This window comes from Carettochelys insculpta, chromosome 11 (genome assembly GCF_033958435.1).
Source record: "Carettochelys insculpta isolate YL-2023 chromosome 11, ASM3395843v1, whole genome shotgun sequence".
Classification (NCBI taxonomy): domain Eukaryota; kingdom Metazoa; phylum Chordata; order Testudines; family Carettochelyidae; genus Carettochelys; species Carettochelys insculpta.
This window is the reverse complement of record NC_134147.1, coordinates 19568887-19586947: the sequence shown is the minus strand read 5'-3', so window position 1 is coordinate 19586947 and position 18061 is coordinate 19568887. Positions and strand designations below refer to the sequence as shown.

At 53.0% G+C, this 18061-nt stretch overlaps 1 protein-coding gene across 1 annotated transcript in view; it reads right to left on the bottom strand.

The window, feature by feature from the left end:
* DNAJC4 (DnaJ heat shock protein family (Hsp40) member C4) overlaps positions 1–18061 on the bottom strand; it is a 67007-nt gene that overhangs the window by 6585 nt on the left and 42361 nt on the right. The window contains exons 4-5 of the mRNA XM_075005668.1: positions 7525–7730; positions 5869–6039 (exon numbers count right to left, since the gene is read on the bottom strand). Coding sequence (XP_074861769.1) covers positions 5869–6039; positions 7525–7730 — 377 coding nt within the window. The remainder of the gene's footprint in view (positions 1–5868; positions 6040–7524; positions 7731–18061) is intronic.

Below are 18061 nucleotides of genomic sequence, written 5' to 3'. Positions count from 1 at the left end.
ACGCAGGGGTGAGGGTCTGCAGAGAGGGATTCTCCATCTCCTGGTCTCTCGGGATCTGATCCTGCGGCTGGGCTCTCTTTTGTGGTATTTCATTCACACTCTGCTGCAGGAGCACATGTCAGAATAGACGGGCGGCGGGTGTTTGACGCAGTGACATGGAGCAACGGTGGCCTGGCAGGACAGAGCACAGGCAGGCCCAGGAAAACTGCGCCTCCCTCCCACCGGCAGAGCTCCAGAGACTGATTCCAGGCATGCACAGGCGAACACACAGTAAAACATGGGTGACAGTGCAGAGCCACCGTTGGGGTCAGCAGAACCAACAGGCCCACAGACGAGCTAGAAAGGGTGTGCTCTGGGCCAGAGAGAGAGCTGGCACAGAGCCCAGGAGTTCTGTGAATCAGCCTCCCTGCTCTAACCATTAGACCCAGCACGCTCCCGGTAGGGGTCTCTGTCCAAGGAGAATTCAGCTGGGAAGCCGGAGTGGTTGGGGTCACAAGTATGTAAGTGAGTGCTGGAGTGCCCCAGTATGTATTCATATCCCTAATTCTCCCTCCCTGACAGAGCCACGTCTGTCTCCTTGCCTGGGGGACCTTGCTTGTCTGCTGCCTACTGCTATCCAGTGGTGCATGGCTGGGACAGTTTCCAGCCTGGGCACCGCTGCTGCTCACTGGAGTAGCTCTGATACTGCCGGTGCAGCCTCCTCCCATTCTGATCCCCATTGCCAAGGGAAGGGTGAACACCTAATCAGGCCTAATTCAATAGAATACACTCGCTTAGGTCCAAAAGGCCTTGGCACCTGGAGGGCACTTCAGTGATTTACACATCCCTGCTCACGCCCGGTTCCTCAGCAGCAGGGGCTGCAGGGAGGAACGTAGGGCTGGGAGCCAGCACCTTGGCTCTGGGAGAGGAGTGGGGTCTAGAAGGTTACAGCAGGGAGAGCTGGGAGTCTGGACTCTCGGGTTCCAATCCTGGCTCGGGGAGGTGAGTGAGGACCTGCTTAGCAGAGTGGGCAGCGTGCTTATAAAATGTGCGGATGGCCCCAAGCTGGAAGGGGGATTAGAATTCGAAACAACATTGATATGTTGGAGAATTGGTCTGAAGCCAGCAGAACGAAACACACTCAAGACAAGTAATTCAAAATGATCTGGATAAATTGGAGAAATGGTCTGAGGTAAACAGGATGAAGTTTAATAAGGACAGTAACAGAGAGGAAGCCGTGCTAGTCTATACACTATCAAAACAAAAAGCAGTCAAGTAGCACTTTAACGACTAGCAAAATAGTTTATTAGGTGAGCTTTCGTGGGACAAACCCACTCCTTCAGACCATAGCCAGACCAGACCAGCAGAACAACTCTTCTGGTCTGGCTATGGTCTGAAGAAGTGGGTCTGTCCCACGAAAGCTCACCTAATAAACTATTTTGCTAGTCTTTAAAGTGCTACTTGACTGCTTTTTGTTTTAATAAGGACAAATGCAAAGTGCTCCACTTGGGAAGGAACAATCACTTTCACACACACAGAATGGGGAGAGACTGTCTAGGAGTGACTACAGCAGAAAGGGATCTAGGGGTTATAGTGGGCCACAAGCTAAATATGAGTCAACAGTGTTGCAAAAAAAGCAAACCTGATTCTGGGATGCATTAACAGGTGTGTTGTGAACAAGACATGAGAAGTCATTCTTCCGCTCTACTCTGCACTGGTTAGGCCTCAGCTGGAGTATTGTGTCCAGTTCTGGGCACCGCAGTTCAAGAAAAATGTGGAGAAATTAGAGAGGGTCCAGAAAAGAGCGACAAGAATGATTAAAGGTCTAGAGACTGTGACCTATGAAGAAAGGCTGAAAGAATCGGGCTTGTTTAGTTTGGAAAAGAGAAGACTGAGGGGTGACATGACAGCAGTTTTCAGGTATCTAAAAGGGTGTCACAAGGAGGAGGGAGAAAACTTATTCATTTTGGCCTCTGAGGATAGAACAAGAGGCAATGGACTTAAACTGCAGCCAGGGAGGTTTAGGTTGGACATTAGGAAAAAGTTCCTAACTGTCAAGGTGGTCAAACAGTGGAATAAATTGCCAAGCGAGGTTGTGGAATCTCCATTGCTGGAGATATTTAAGAACAGGTTAGATAGATGTCTACCAGGGATGGTTTAGGCAGTACTTGGTCCTGCCATTGGGGCAGGGGGCTGGACTCAATGGCCTCTCGAGGTCCCTTCCAGTCCCAGTATTCTGTGATTCTATGAAGTGCAAAGCACTGCACTTAGGAAGGAAACAGCAAAGGCACAAATATGAATGGGAACACACTGGCTGGTGATGAGACTGCAGAAAAGGAACCGGGGTTGGCAGTGGATCACAAACTGAACATGAGTCAACATTGCAAAAAAGGCGAATATCACTTTGGGGTGTGTGAACAGCCAAGCTGGAAGCTACTGGAGGGGGGACTGCTCTGCTCTGCTCTGCTCGGGAAGGCCTTGGCTGAAGAACTGTGTCCAGTGCTGGGCAGCGCTTCAGGAAGATGTTGACAAACTGGAGCGAGTCCAGAGCAGAGCAGTGAAAATGATCAAAGGGTTAGAAACCCTGACCTGTGAGAAAGGTTAAAACCACTGGGTTTGTTTAGTCATGAGAAGAGAAGACTGAGCAGAACCTGCTAAGAGTCTTCGCATGTGTTAAGGGCTGCTTGGAAGAGGTTGGGGATCATTTGTTCTCCATGCCCACTGGAGATAGGACACAGAGTAATGGGCTTAATCTGCAGCCAGGGAGATTTAGAATAGACACTAGGAAGAACTTGAGAGCTCTCAGGGCAGTTAAGGTAGAACAGGTGTCCGTGGGAGGTTTAGGATCCCCGTCTTCGGAAGTTTTAGGAACTGGTTGGACACCAGTTGTCAGCGTGGCTAGTGTTTACTCGATCCTGCCTCAATGGAGGTTAGTATTTGCCTCTCAAGCTTCCTTCCTGTCTACGTCTCTCTGGTGCCCCGTGGTTGGAGTCAGGATGCCTGGGTTCTGTTTCTAGCTCTGCAAGGGAAGTAGGGACTTACTGCATGGGCGGGGCTGGAAATCAGGAAGCCAGGGAGTCTGCCATGCACAAGGGGCTCAGCTGCCACTCCCCAAGAGCACTTTGATGCTAATATGCCCCCTGCAGCGTGAGGCCTGAGACTAGGAAGTCACTAGGGCATGCACCTGGCGCAGATAGAAAATACAAGTCTGTGTCTGTGTTGCTATCTGGGTATGGGCTCCCATCCACTGCAACCTGAGTCCTTTCCAGTCTACCAAGTGAGAGTCAGGTCTGAGCAGCTTCCATATCAGGCTCTGGTTCCCCACACTGCCTGCTGTGAATCCAGAGATCAGGACCTGAGGAGGCTGAACCCCACTTTAGCCACACCCAAGAAGGGCTGTGCGGAGGGCTGAGAAGCTGATGCTGCAGCTGCTGTCCTCTGCACTCACAAGCCACAAGTCTGGGCATCTTCCTACCAGCACTTAACTCACGCCCACCAGTAAGGCCCTGTCTTGAGTAAGGGTGCTGATTGTGGCGGCTGTGAGTAACAGTGATCTAGACCTACACCCCCTCCAGGGCTGTGATCTAGACTCCCCAAGACTGACACCCCCTCTAATTCAGCCATCTAGACCCTCTCAGACTGGCACTTTGTTCCACATTGTGATCTAGACCCCAAGGTTGGTACTGCCTCTTGTGCTGCAATCTGAACCCCAGATTGGTACCCCCTGCAGTACTGTGACATACACCACCCAAGACTGGCACCCCCTCCAGCACTGTGATCTACATTCCCTAGCTGGGACGCCCCCCAGTGCTGGGATCTTGATTGCCAGAGTCATACCTTCTCCAGCACTGCAGTCAAGATTCAGACTGGCCGCTGTCAGTGCTGTGGTCTAGACCAGTGGTTCTCAGCTTATCTATCACTGTGTAACTGCAAAGTTATGTATAACCAGACCCCTGCTCCTGCCACCCACCCACCCACACTTGAAAGATCCCACCATAATTGGTTGGACTCGGCAGCTGCACCCTGGAGTGGGGCCAGACCCCCCATGAAGTTGGACCACAGGACACCCCAGTGCATGGGGCTGGGTGGCTGGCAGCCGGAGCCCTATTCTGAAACCCAGCCATGCACAGGCCAGTGACCAGACCCTGGGGACACCACTGTGTGGGACTACATGGCCAGCAACTGGACCTAGACCCCACTGCAAAGGGGCAGACAGCTGGACCCAGAGCACCACATAGGACTGGCCAACCAGCCCCAACCTCTGGAGTGGAGCCTCACCTAAAACCTGGGGGTGCTGCAGCAACCCAGCAAAGCTCAACCCTAGAGCCACCTATCTCTTCAAAGCCCAGACCCCCCCGCAACCTACCCACAGAGACACTCTCCTGCCCCCTGTGGCACTCAGCCTCCTGCTGGCGGCAGCGCTCCTTCAGGAGACCTCACTCTCTCTCCCCAGAGCCAGAGCCACAGCCAGAGCCACAGCCAGAGCCAGAGCCCCTGCTTGCCTGACTAGTGCAGCAAATTCTGAATGTCTGTAGCACACAGCTGGACTGCAGCTCTGTCCTAACCGGGCCACATGCGGCCCGCAGCCTGCAAAGCACCGATCTAGACTCTTGGACTGGCCCCACTCCAGTGATGTGATCTGGATCCAGACGCCCTCTCTCCTCTACACACAATGAGCCAGCTCCCTCAATGTGCCCATCCAGGCCTTACATCCCAGCCTGGCAGCTGTGGGCTCTTGGTTACTGGAATCATTAAAGTGCTAAAACGTTAATAAGAAACAAAAGGCTGGTGTCTGGGTTATGAAAACCCGTGTTGCTGGCTGCTCCATCCTTTGGCTCGCGGTGCTGCCACAGGCACTCAGAAGTGTGCTGCCTTACAGATGTGTGCCCAGCTGTGCTAGGCCATGGAAGCTGGGCTGAGGGGCTGCCAGGGTCCTGCTGAGACGGGGGTGTACGTGAGAGGTGGGCTGAAGATGCACAGTGACCCTGGCTGAGTGGCAGCCTGAGATCACGGCGGGAGGCACCGGGCACGAGGCTGTGTGAGCAGGAAGCTCAGCCACATGAGAGGATGAGATCACGGCTAGTGGGTGTGGACAGGGAGAAACTGTGGGTGGCAGGGGGTTGGACTGGTGGGAGTGACGCAGGGACGCAATCGCAGGAATGGCCTGGAGACCCCCCAACCACACCACAACTCAGGTCAGCTCCTGACAGTATGAGCCCAGATCTGCCTGCAGAGGCATGCTGGGGACCCCAGAGAGAAGGCCAGGGGCCAAGCAGGACAGCACCAGCTGGCTTCTAGGAAAGGCAATGAGACCAACACTACACCCCACAATCAGAGTGGGGGCCAGGGCAACACCCACCCCCACCCAGTTTCTTATAGCCCTGTCAGTGCCAGGACCCTGAGGCTGCACGCTGGTGCTGATCTGCCGTGCCAGGGTTCGGGTGGCAGTGCCAAGGGGTGTTACTCCCCATTCTACGGATAGGGAAACAGAGGGACTCTTTCCTAGGGTTAGACGAGACCTCACGAGGTCGTCAAGTTCAACCCCCTGCTCAAAGGAGGCCCGGTCCCAACTAAATCATCCCAGCCAGGGCTTGGTCAAGCCAGGACTTAAAACCTTCTAGGGGTGGTGACTCCACCACCTCCCTAGGTCGCCCATTCCAGCGCTTCCCCACCCTCTTTCCTAATCTCCAACCTAGACCTTCCCCGCTCCAACCTTCGCTCCCCATTCAGTCATCTGTCACCGCTGACTCTGCCCTCAGGCTGCCGATGGGGGAGCTGACCGGATAGGGGATGACCCCGCCCTGGGGCAGGGGATTGCCTCCTGAAGGCCCGTCGCCCACTCCCCAGCAGGTGGTACGCAGCACCCCACCAACCCCTTGCCCGTCCTACCTGTAGGCCACATAGTGGATGGCCATGCTGCCTAGCATGAGGAGGAGGCAGTAGCCGAAGAGCCGCCGGTTCCATTGCTGCCTCTGCTTGGCCTGGGCACTTGAGAAGGCCTCGGCGCGGTGAGCGTGGAACTGCTCCCAGTAGCGCCTGTTCTCGTCGGGCCCCCAGCTGCTGGGAGACAAAGGGACTGTGCTGGGGGAAAGGTCTGGCCCCAGGGGACGGCTGTCACTGGACAGGACTCCTGGGGTCTCTCCGAGGGTTGAGGAGAGGGCTGCAGGATCGGGGGAGAGGGCCCGGAGGGAGGGCTCCTAGCTTCTATCTGCCCCTAGGACCAGTCACTTAGGAAAGTCCCAGAGTTTCAGGGCCACATACACTTTCTCGTGCCGATAGGGCTGCCTTGCTCTGGCGACTGCTGAGACTCAGCAGAGCTGTCCTGCCCCTCCCTGCAGTTCCATGGGCCCAGGGTGTTCTGGGCAGCCCCAGAGAACGGCTCTGTCCCAGTACAAGCAGCCCCAGTTGAATGGTCTCTTCCCAGGGCTGGGATGGTGCAGGGAGGGATGTCCCAGCCTGGGGACTCTGTCAACAGCTGGGAGCATCACCTTAGGGCACATCTGCTGTGGTCTCACTCACTCACCACCGGCACCTCCTCTCATCAGTGCTAGGTGATGGCATGCAAGCTGTGGGCATGGCTCTGCCCCGGCGACAGGACTCAGCTGCCAATGCAGCCAACCAAGCCTGGCAGTCCACAGACCGCACCACCCCTTCTGGGTGCGGGTGGTACATAGCTAGAGGAACCACTGAGTCTGATCCAGCGTTGCAGGCAGGATACTAGTCTGGAGGGGCCCCTGGGTCTGATGTGGGGAGATGGTGGTTATGGGGCTGGAGAGGTCCCTGGGTCTGATGTGGGGGGATGGTGGTTATGGGGCTGGAGGGCCCCCTGGGTCTGATGTGGGGGGTGGGGGTAATGGGGCTGGAGGGACCCCTAGTCTGATGCTGGTGGATGGTCATTATGGGGCTGGAGAGGGATGGGGACTATGGGGATGGATGGGCCACTCCAATCGGATATGGGGAGATGGGGGTTATGGTACTGGAGGGGGATGGGGTTATGGGGCTGGAAGACCTCCTGGTCTGATGCTGAAGAACGGGGGTTGTGGGGCTGGAGGGGCCCCTGGTCTGAACCAGCACTGGGAGGACAGTGGGCTATCCGATTTCGAACCAGTCTTTGCCAGGGAGCGGAGGGGCCGGTGGGCAGCGTGCGATGGCGACAGCGGTCCAGATGGAGCAAGTCCCAGGGCCCAGCTCTTCCTGAGCGCGGGGGCAGCCAGGGGATGAGCCATGGGGCCTTTTCCTCTTTGGCAGCTTTCTGACCACTTGTCAGAAGCAGGTGCTCACGTTTCAGCCGCAGCTCCCAGCACCTCTGCACCAGCTCTTCCCCACTCAGACCCGCACTGCACTAGCAGAGGGTCAGCACAGCCTGGGCTTGGAGCTGCAGTGGCTCGCCAGGGGAAGGGACACGGTGGAGAGCAGCGGGGTCACAAGGACTGAGGGTAGAGAGCAGCCGATCACCCCACACTGGTCTGATTCATTCTGGCCGGCAGCGGATACCAGGCTCCAGTCACTCACCCCAGCATCACCTCTGTGCCCCGGTGCCCTTACCTGGCACTGGCCCTGGAGCCTGGCTCTGTGAAGTCAAAGGGGCCGTGCTTGGGGCTGCTGTCCATGGTGGGCCAGGCTTCGCGCCAGGCCTGCTGGCTGTCGTAGAGCCTCCGGCTGCCCTCCTTGCTCAGCACCCGGTAGGCCTCGTTCAGCTGGATGAACTGACTGTGCAGGTTGGGGTTGCTGGGGTCGCTGTCGGGGTGCAGCTGGGGGACACAGACACAGGGCAATGGTAAAGGCCTGGGCTCCAGCAATGCCCTGAGTGAGTGAGGATCTCCCAGCCCCGGGGAGCCAGCAGAAGGGCTTACGCAGCAAGCGAGTGCCTGGCCAGCCTGATGGGAAGACCCAGCACAGCAGCCACACTTCCTGTCCGCTAGCTTCATGGGCAGAAGCCCTCGGGCACCAGAGCAGCCACACTGACAAAGCCGGGCTAGTGCAGGCCTGCCTGACACCTTTGCACACCCATGCCCCCTCCACACAGGCAGGCACCTCCCCGCTCACATGCACTTGTCCCATTTCCGCACAACACATGCCCCTACTCAGCCCCAGGGCTCAGGCCAGCAGGCTCAGGAGAAAGCAGGGCTCACATTTATGGGGTGTAAATCCCCCAGGAATGTAAACAGGCTCCCTGCTAAGACCCCACCACTCGCTCTCAGATCCTGCACTGGGCCCGCTTGACGCAAGTACCCTGAGGGCTATGCTGCCAGGAGCTCACATAAATGAGCCAGGCTTCTGTGCTGGTTACATGTGACATGGGAAGTCCGCTCCCGGGGGCCAGGAGAAGGTGATGTACCCGGTTTGGTCCACTTCTCCAGGAGCAAACTGCAGGGGCAGTTGTTTGGTGACGTGAGTTTCACTGGCTGTCTCAGGCGCTACTGGCTTAGTCAGGAGGAAGGCGTGTGTGACAGCCTGGTCTAGTGCCCAGGGCACTGATGTGGGTATCAGGACACCTGAGTTCTGTTACTGGCTGTGAGAAAGAGTCCCTTCCTCAGCCACGCACAAAACCCAGGTGCCCTGCCTCTCAGGCCTACTTCTCCCCACAGGTATCTTGCTAGGCCGGGGGGGGAAATACAGCCGTTAACAGAACAGCATGGTCACACCTGTGCAGAAGGGCGCGTGTAGAGGTATGTATAGCTATGGGTGCCCGTATGTGCACGAGCAACCAGCTTAATGTGCCCGCTTGGCTCAGACAGCAGGGCCTGGACTTGAGGGCCCTGGAAGCTAGTCTGACACCTGCATCTCACATAGGCTACAGCATGATCTGAACTAATCCCTGGTTAAACTAGAGCAGATGTAACCCTGCTCTGATGGAGACTCTACCCAGTCCCTGGGTAGCTGTTCCATTGGTTAATTACTTCACTGGTACAAACTGGCACCTGAGCTTTCACCTTAATTGCTCTAGCTCGGCTCCCAGCCGAGTCCAAACATCTCTGAACGTCCTTCCTCTGGGCTCACTGCCCAAGCACAGAGACACTCACTCCTGACCCACAGGCCCCATTGGCCTGGTTCAGGCTGCAACTGCCTTCATCTGGATGGAAAAGAGCATCAGATGCTTCCTAAGTGAACCGCCAATGATTTCTGTCCCCAGTGGATGATGCCTTCGCTGTCCCTGCAGACTCCTCCATCCCCAGGTGCGCAGCGCCCTGCTAGCAGCTGGTTGGGCTTGAAGGCTCTGCTCATCAGAGCAGCTGGCTTCACCTGGAGAAGGCGCAAAAGATCCAGGTGGCTATACTGCTTGTCAGGAGCCTGCTCTGGGAGCTGTGATTTGGCCCTGCCCTGTACAAGCAGCCAGACCAGGATGACCCCAGGAGTGTGCCAATGATCTGGGGTCCCTGGGTTAACCTCTCTGGGTTTGGTTGTCTGCATGCAAAGAGCTCAGAGCACAAGGACTCCAGCCTCTCAAATGTGCCTCAACTGAGACACACGGTCCGTCCCAATATTACACTGTAAGTTGGTAGTTGAGCAAAGACTGCATCCAGATGCGTAGAGGCCCAGCCACGGCCGCTAATGCCCACTCCTCCAAGCTAAAACCCAGGCTCTGTGCAGCCAGAGGTCAAAACACTCACGTTGCTTTATCAGTTATGTTTATTTATTTGTTTGTTTAGAAAAGCCGAACCAAAAGTATTAATCTTCTTGAAACAAAACACTTTGTGGAGTCCCAGTTAACACATTGGTTTGGAAATTTTGTCTTTTCGTTACAATTTGGCACTGATTTTTCCCCACAGAATGGAAACTGTGATTTCCTACCAACTCTTGGTGTGAACTTCTTCATTTCGGTTGTAAATCCACCAGCCTTCTCCCTCACCACCAGCCCTGCAGCCCCAAATCAAGAAGGGTCTTTACCTCCAACCTGGCCTCAGACAATGTGTCAACAGCACTAGACATGGCGAGTAGCTGACAGCCTCTTTCAAAGAGACCCTGGATCCTAGTGCAATTCCTGAGGACAGACTGAGACCAACTGGTAGCTCCACAAACAGCAGAATCCAGGCCTGACGGCCCCTGCTGTGCATTAACCCAGAGCCCTTCCAGCGTAGCACAAGTAGGAACTCCAGTGCTTAGGGAGTCTCCCATGAGGGATGTTTGCACCACGACACCAGGGTTGAGTGGTTAGGGCATTAGACTGAGACCCAGGAGACCCAGCTGTTATTCCCGATTCCACCATTGACTTTGGGCAGGTCGCTTCCTCTCCTATCTTTTGTTTGCTTAGGCTGACAGCCCTACACGGCATGGACTGTCTCTTGCTATCAGAAGGTGAAGCAACTGGCATGACTAGGGGCCTCAGTTTTGGTTTGGGGTCTGTACAATACCCAGCAAGACAGAGGGTCCTGATCTTCATCTTGGATTTGTGCAGCACCCACAACAACAAAGAGCTGGATCTTGGCCTGGATCTGTGTAGCCCGGAACATGAAGGGGCCCCTGATCTTGGTCATGGGTCTGGATGTGTCAGGGGATCCTGAACCAGGTCTGGCATCTGTCCAGTGGCCTGCTTGAAAGTGGGGCCTGAGCTTGATCTGAGATTTGGCACAACAGGGAATCCCAGTCTTGGTCAGGGGTCTGCACAAGGCCAGCCCTGTGCAACATACAGTGCAGTGGGACTTCTGGATCTCAGGAGCTTCCCTGATCTCCAGCCCATGATTCCCCTCTTGCTGCTTTCTCTCCATAAGTCTGCTTTGACCCGGCTGCCCCTTGCAGGCTGGTGAGAACAGAGAGGTAATCAAAAGGAAGATATCTCAGGAGCCATTTAGTGCATCCCTCTGGGCTGAGGCAGAATTGAGTATATCTAGACTATCCCTGGCAGGTGTCTGTCTAACCTGTTCTTAAGAATTTCCAAGGGAGGAGACTCCACAATCTCCTGAAGTAGCATGTTCCAGACCTTAACTAGCAGGAGTGTTAGAAAGTTTCCCATTGTTCAAAGCTAAATCTCCCTTGCTGCAAACTGAGATGATTCTTTCTTGTCCTGCCCTTGGAGAACATGAAGAATAGTTGAACCCCATTCTCTTTATAGCAACCTTGCACACAGCTGAAGACATGTGCTTTGCCAGCCTTCCCTCCTTCAGACCAGATATGCCCAACTCTTTCAACCTTCATGCATAGGTCAGGCTTTCTAAACTGCTCAACACTTTTCTTGCTCTCCTCTGGAACTCTCCTCAGTTTGTCTGAAACTTTCTTTAAGTGCAGTACCCAGAACAGGACATAGCACAGCAGCTGAGGCCTCTTGCGTGCCAAGTGGAGTGGGACAACTACCTCCCAATCATACATGTAACACTCTTATTAATACACAAACACAGGCCCCTCTGAGACCCTTTTGCTTGTAAACCGTGTAATATACTGCAGTGTTTTAATTCCTACACCAATACACAACAGTGTCTCTGCACATTTACACACTGTATATCAACCTTCTGTCCCCTTCTCTAAAACCGGGCGTGAGGTAACACTGCTCAGAAGGAGGGTTTACTCGTCTTGTGCAGTAGCTGGAATTCTCTGAGATGTGGGCCCCCTTGCCTTTAGTCTGAGTATTTTGGTAGTAATCCCCATTGGGCTCACACATGCCATATTCTTTCTTGTGTCCACTCCAGTGTTACACAGGACTATGTTGACAATCTGCCCTCAGTTCCTTTTCTATAACAAAGTCCTCAGAACGCACTTCGAAGCAGAGGGAAGGAGGCCAAGGCCCCCAAGGGCACACGACTCAAAGAACGCCACTTACTACACACAGTGAGTAACCTCTCCTTGGAATGTATCTATGCGTGCCCACCTTCACGTGACTACTGAGCAGCAAATTCAGCTGCAGGTGGGTCTTTGGAGCCAGACCAAGGCTGAAGACAACACAACATTTTCAATGGCAGCATGTGAGCTAGAAAACTGGACCACTGCATAATGCTTGGAGAAGGTATGTATGGAAGAGCAAGTGGTAGCCTTACAAATGATCCAGAACAGGGGCATTCTTGCATAATGTCGTAGAAGCAGACAGAGAGATCTTAAGAGGAGGCTATATATCTTTAGACTTACAGCGCAATATGATACAGCAAGAGATCCACCTGGTGACTCTCTGGATGGAAATCACCAAACCTAAGACAAATTGATAAAGTAAGGGTGGAACTGGCTATGTACTAATGTCAGAACGTCACCACTTTGGCACGAAGGGAAGAGTTCATGGCTCCTCCCACCTGGCTGATATAGAACATGCAAGCTATACTGTCTGTGAGAATCTTTAAGGACTTGTTCCTGGTTGGACACAGGAAGTGGTTTCAGAGAGTCCTGACTGTCCTCAGGTTCAAGAGGCTGACGTGTAGTTATGTCTCTTAAGCAGACCAATGTCTACCTACCAGGTGACTGCTCACACTGATTAGCTGGAGGATGCTCAACAAAAGTGGTGACTTTGACATAATTTGAATGATTGTGTTTAGCCATGAGAACTTGATAGTTTGAGATTCTAAACTGAAGTGTGGAGGATGAAAAGGTCTTTCTGCTGAATAGATCAAGACATTTTTGGTCCTTATATATGGTGTGGCCTTCACATGATGTTGTCTGCCATGTTTGTTTACTGCCTCCACAGCCAGGGAGTTTGGTGTTGGACGGGTGAAAACCGTCTTTAGCAGGTATGTAATAGTTCTTAGACGGGTCTTTCTACACATTGGCAGAGTTGTCAAAGGGCTCTAACTGGATTTTGCAGGGTCCAACAGGGCCTCGTTAATGGGCAGGGCAGCTAAGTAGGTGTGACCCCCCTGATCATTTCCAAAGAAATTTGGAGGGAATCCATAGCCTGCTTCATTAACTATTGGGAGTGTCAGATGTCATTGGTCACAGTCAGTGGGCCAGGCATAACCACTTCATCTGGGAAAGATGAAGAAATATCTGAGGAGTAACCTATTCATCTGCCCAGGCTTCCAGTTCCTCAAATGATGTTTATGCCTGAAGTAATGGAGGAGGAAGAAGTGGAGAAGAGAAGTGCCTTCCCCCCCATTCCCATACTCTCTGAAAGTGCTGCAGAGTCAAGGGAAAGAGCCAAGGAGAAAGACTCCACCTCGGTAACTGCACTCATCTCAGTATTGATAATCTCTCAGTACTGAGCAACAAGGGACATGGCATTTTTCTAGTACTGACACTTGTCCTAGTAGCCACCTTAGATGTTGACAGTACCAAAAGAACTGTAGTTACCTTCTCTCAGAGGTAGCCTGCGTCAATGACGCAGCGTCCTTCTGCAGCACCAAAGGTTTCAGTACCAAGGCAGGCTTGCTAACTTTTTTCCTCCTGAGCCTAGAGTCCAGGGCACAGGATTAATTCAGAGTCTGGTGCCTCCGTCATGGTCAGGGTAGGATGAGAATCTCTGCAGCAGTCTTGCCCTATGGGGAGCAATGTCTATTTGAGGTGTATGCTTTCTGTGGTCTTCTCCATGCATCCTCCTTGGGCAGACCCAGCTGAATGTGCCAAAGTCGACTGGGCACCGTGTTCACTCAGCACCTATATCTGAAGGGGTCTCCTGGTGGGACTCTGAGGCTGGTTGGAAGGTAGGCTCCTCATTAAGTCTCAGTTTTAGATCCTGATTTTTAATAACCCTGCCATTAAAAGTGGCACAGATGGAAAGTTTTGCAGGATATAAGGCTTTCCCAAGCAACAGATACAAAGGGAATACCTGGCACTGACCAGGAGGGCCTCCTGGCAAGAGACATACCACCTGAAACCTAAGAGGGTGGCATACCTCAGGGCAACAGTATGTAGTAGGGGAAGATTTCCCTTCCCAAAGGGAAGAGGATTAAAAGGAACTCTCTGAATCCTTCAATAAAAAGTAAACAAATTAACTAAGGTAAAAAGAACCAACTGAAAAAGGGTAACACAGCTAAGTGACTGCTCCATCTCAGGCCAAGATGGTTGAGCAGGATCTGAGGGCAATTCCCCAATATTCACCCTATATGGTCTCCAAACAGGGCATAAGGGAATATAGGACAGACACTGAGCCAACTTCCGACTGAAAGTCAAGGGGTTAAAGTGCCCTGGAAGTGGAGTACCCATCTGGACACAGTTCAAAGAAGATGACTTTCCTTGCCAGGTTCCCCTAGCTTCTGTTTTTCTCCCCACCCCTTGAGTATGTATGCCTTCCAGTGACAGGTTCCCAGACGGTGGGTTAATCAACATATTTACTCACAGCCTCAATTTGCCAATGAAGTCAGATACACTTTTGTCCAATTAAGCCTTTTTCAGGGGAACCTAATTAGTACTAACAATAACCAGCATGCAAACTCAAGTGCTAGCCCTGGACCCTCAGTCACAATACACCAGAACGGTATTTGCCTTTTGCCACAACAGCCTCAAATTGCCAACTCATAGTCAATTTGTGATCTGCCATAACCTGGTATTTGGAATAGTGGATGGTTCAAATAGGAGATGCAGACCCCACAGAGAATGGGTTGATGATGTCATAGATTTCTGTAGACTAGCTCTGCACCAACTAAGCTGCTCCGCACTGGATGGGGAAAGATGGAAGGAAATAGTGGGAGAGGCATCAGACACCAACCGGCGCTGAGCCCACGGTCATTGATGATGTTGATGATAACCCCCAGATCCTTTGCCACCTTACATCAGCCTGGCTACTTATTCCTCATTTTGTATTTGGGAGCTCTGAACATGTATTCACTGTGTTAATTCCATTTCTCCACCCTTTCCCAGCAGAGCCATCCTGGAAATAACTCAGTTAACCCATATCTCTTGGGAGAAGTCCTCCAAAGTCATTGCTCTTTTGACTCAAGGAAGAGATATTAACTTTTCCCTCCTAGATGTCTTCCACGCCCAAGTCAGCTGCCTGGCATAGGGTTAACTCAGCTTTGCGGCCAGAGCTTTTGCGAAGTGTTGGGGAGGGAGAATGGAATGGACAGGGCTAGCCAAAGCCTTGGAGGAGGCTTTATCACCTCACACAGACAAGTAATAATCTTCACTCCAGGCTGATGCATCTCAGGCCTAGCCAAACCTCACTTATATCACTCCTCTTGGCCATAGAGTTAAGCAATAGGAAAGTCTCCCAGGCACAAGATGCAGAAATCCAGAGTGAGGGTGTTTCCCAAGAATCCCAACATGCAAACTCCCTCGCCACTCACGACCCCTTCAAATGCTTTAGGTTGTTGAGCTGCTCAGGAATTTTTCTCTGGAAAACCACCAAAACCAGGCTATTTTGTGAGAAGGCATCAGTTCTGAGGAACCTCAGTCAGGAAGAGTTCCCTGGTTCTGGATGGGATTTCTTGGCTTAATGAGAGATGTGCACCAGCAGGGCTCATTTCCCTAGGCAAGATCACAGCTGCGGGCTGTTCTGCTGCTGCACCCTAGGGCACTCAGCTGGGATGTGGGAGGCAGAGGTTCAGGACCTGCTTCAAATCAGACAGAGCTCCCCTCAACCTCCTTTTGAATGGCTGTCTCCGGACAGATCCATTGCTCGATTGCGGGGGGGGGTTCTGATGCCACTCCCCACCTGGCTCATTGCTCTGACAGCGCTCGGGCTGGAATGCTCACATGTCCACACCCTTTTTAAAAAGGGGGGCAGACACCACTGATATCCCCCCCTCGGAGGGGTACTCAAAGCACAGGGAAGAGCAGCTCCAAGCCGCCAATGGAAAAACCCTTGTGGGTGAAGCCAAGAGGCTCTTGTAGGATCTGATGCAATTCAACAAAGAAGCAGAACTTTTTTCCTAGGGGTTGGGAGCCAGCCCTGGGGCTGAACAGGAAAAGTGAGCACCCCTGTCTGGGACTACTGCAGACAGAAGCTCCCAGTCCTGTGTGAGCTCTATAGGGCTCTCCCCTAAAGGCAGATTCCTCTCATGGGGAGCTGAATTCAATACTTATCCCAGGGTCATGGGCGGTCAGAGACCGACACCTCAGCAGCAGCAATAGCAATGACGCCCCCCAGGCAGGACTGTCTCCTACACACCACTCCTCTGCCCAGCACAGAGAGAGACGACTCAGCAGGACCCAGTGCAGAATGCTCCCCTGCGTGCTCAAGCAGCGGGGCAGCAAAGGCGAGCTGCAGCATGCTCCCACAGACGGGGGCAGGGTCTGGCCTGCAGAGTCATAGGCTCAGCTGGCTCCATCCCCAAATGCCCCTCTGCAAAGCGTCAGCAGGGTGTGGCTTAGACAGGCTCCCCCCGAGCTGCCCCAGGCTGCAGATAACTGGAACTGCAGGGACCCTTCCCTGCAGGATCCTGCCTCCGGCAGCTGGGGCACAGATGTTGGGCTCTGGTTCCTGCTGACTCACTGGGCTCCTGCTCTCCACTTTGGCTCAGAAGCTCAGAGCCAGCCCAGTCCCGGGATGGGTGATTAATGAGACGCCATAAACAGGGCTGCAATCCAGAAGAATGGGTGGGTCAGGGCTCAGCCAGGCTGCCCAGCTCCACTCACCGTGTGTCAAGAGCCAGCCTTGTGGAAAATGGGGGAGAGAAATGAGGTGAGCCTCCTCGCTGCTGGGGAACAGTCTCTGGGACTACAGAGAGTTTCCTGGCTGCTCCATAGGGCTGGCCAGAGGAGGCTCCTGGCCCCCTGCACCTCAGGCTGGGTGACTCAAATCAGTGAGATCCAGCAGAGGCAGCGTTTGCAGACAGACTCCAGAACAATTATGGGTAATACGCTGTGCTAGGCACTGCACAGATCTCAGCTGAAACTGGTCCCCCACACGCTGCATGCCCCACAGGCCCCAACCAACGTCAGGGCCCCCAGTGTGCCAGGCACAACGTATTGGGTGCTACGGACCCCTAGCGAAATCAGGTCCCACTGGGTCCCCTGCTGCACAGACCCTAACCACCATGGCACTCTCATGCTGGATGCTGCACAGATGCTGGCTGAGATCAAGCCCCTCATTACACACAGGCTGCACAGACTCTGGCTGACACAGGGGCCACGTTGCACGAGGCGCTGCAGAGACCCAGACTGAGATCAGGGTCATTGTGCTGAGTGTCGCACAAACAACAACCAAGAAGGGGACCCAGATCCTGATTCATAAATTGGAGAATAGGTCTGAAGCCAAGAGACCATGTTCAACAAAGACAACTGCAAAGTACTACATTTGGGAAGGGAGACTCAAACGACCAAGTACGAAAGGGGGAATAACTGGCTAGGCCATAGTATGGCAGCAAGGGGTCTGGGGGCTCTAGTGGGTCACCTACTGAATGAGTCGACAATCTGACGTTGCTGTGAAAAAGGCAAATGTCATTTTGGGCTCTACCAACATGAGTGTCACATGTAAGACATGAGAGACAACTGTGTTACTCCCCACAGGTGAGGCCCAGGCTGAAGTAATGTGGCCAGCATTGCACTTTCAGAAAGACATAAAACAACTGCAGAATGTCCAGGGCAGAGCAGGTAAAACGAGCAACAGTTTAGAGAGCCTGAGCTATAGACAAGGAATGTTTGAGAGAACTGGGCACGTCCAGCTTAGAAAAGAGAAGGCTGAGGGGGCACATGGGAACAGTCTTCAAATACATGGAAGTTTATTGCACAGAGCATGGGGAATCAACGGTTATCCATATCCACCAAGGGCACGACAAGAAAGAATCAGCTCAGCTCGCAGCAAGGGAGATATGAGGAGAAACTTTCTCTAGTTAAAAACGAGAAGCCCTGTGGCACCTTATAGACTAGCATATATTAGAGCGTAAGCTCTTTTGGGCAAAGACTCGCTTCGTCAGATGCTTTGCCCACAAAAGCTTATACTCCAATATATCTGTTAATCTATAAGGTGACACAGAACTTCTCGTTGTTTTTGTGGATACAGACTAACATGGCTCCCCCGCCGATGTTTCCCTAGTTAAGCACTGGTTACAACGGCTACGTCTACACTACAAGACAAATTTGAATTTAAGGCAGTTAGCTCAATTGTATCTAGTGACTGTCTTCACTGTAAATACCATTAACTTGATTTAGGGAGCATTAATATTGATATATTATCAGAATTGGGTGCGTGTAGCATCGAGTTCAAATGCAGGATAGTGTGGAAGCGCCATGTCTTTGAATCGAATTCATTAGCCTCCAGAGGCTGACTAGTGCTGTTGCACCTGGCTCCTGA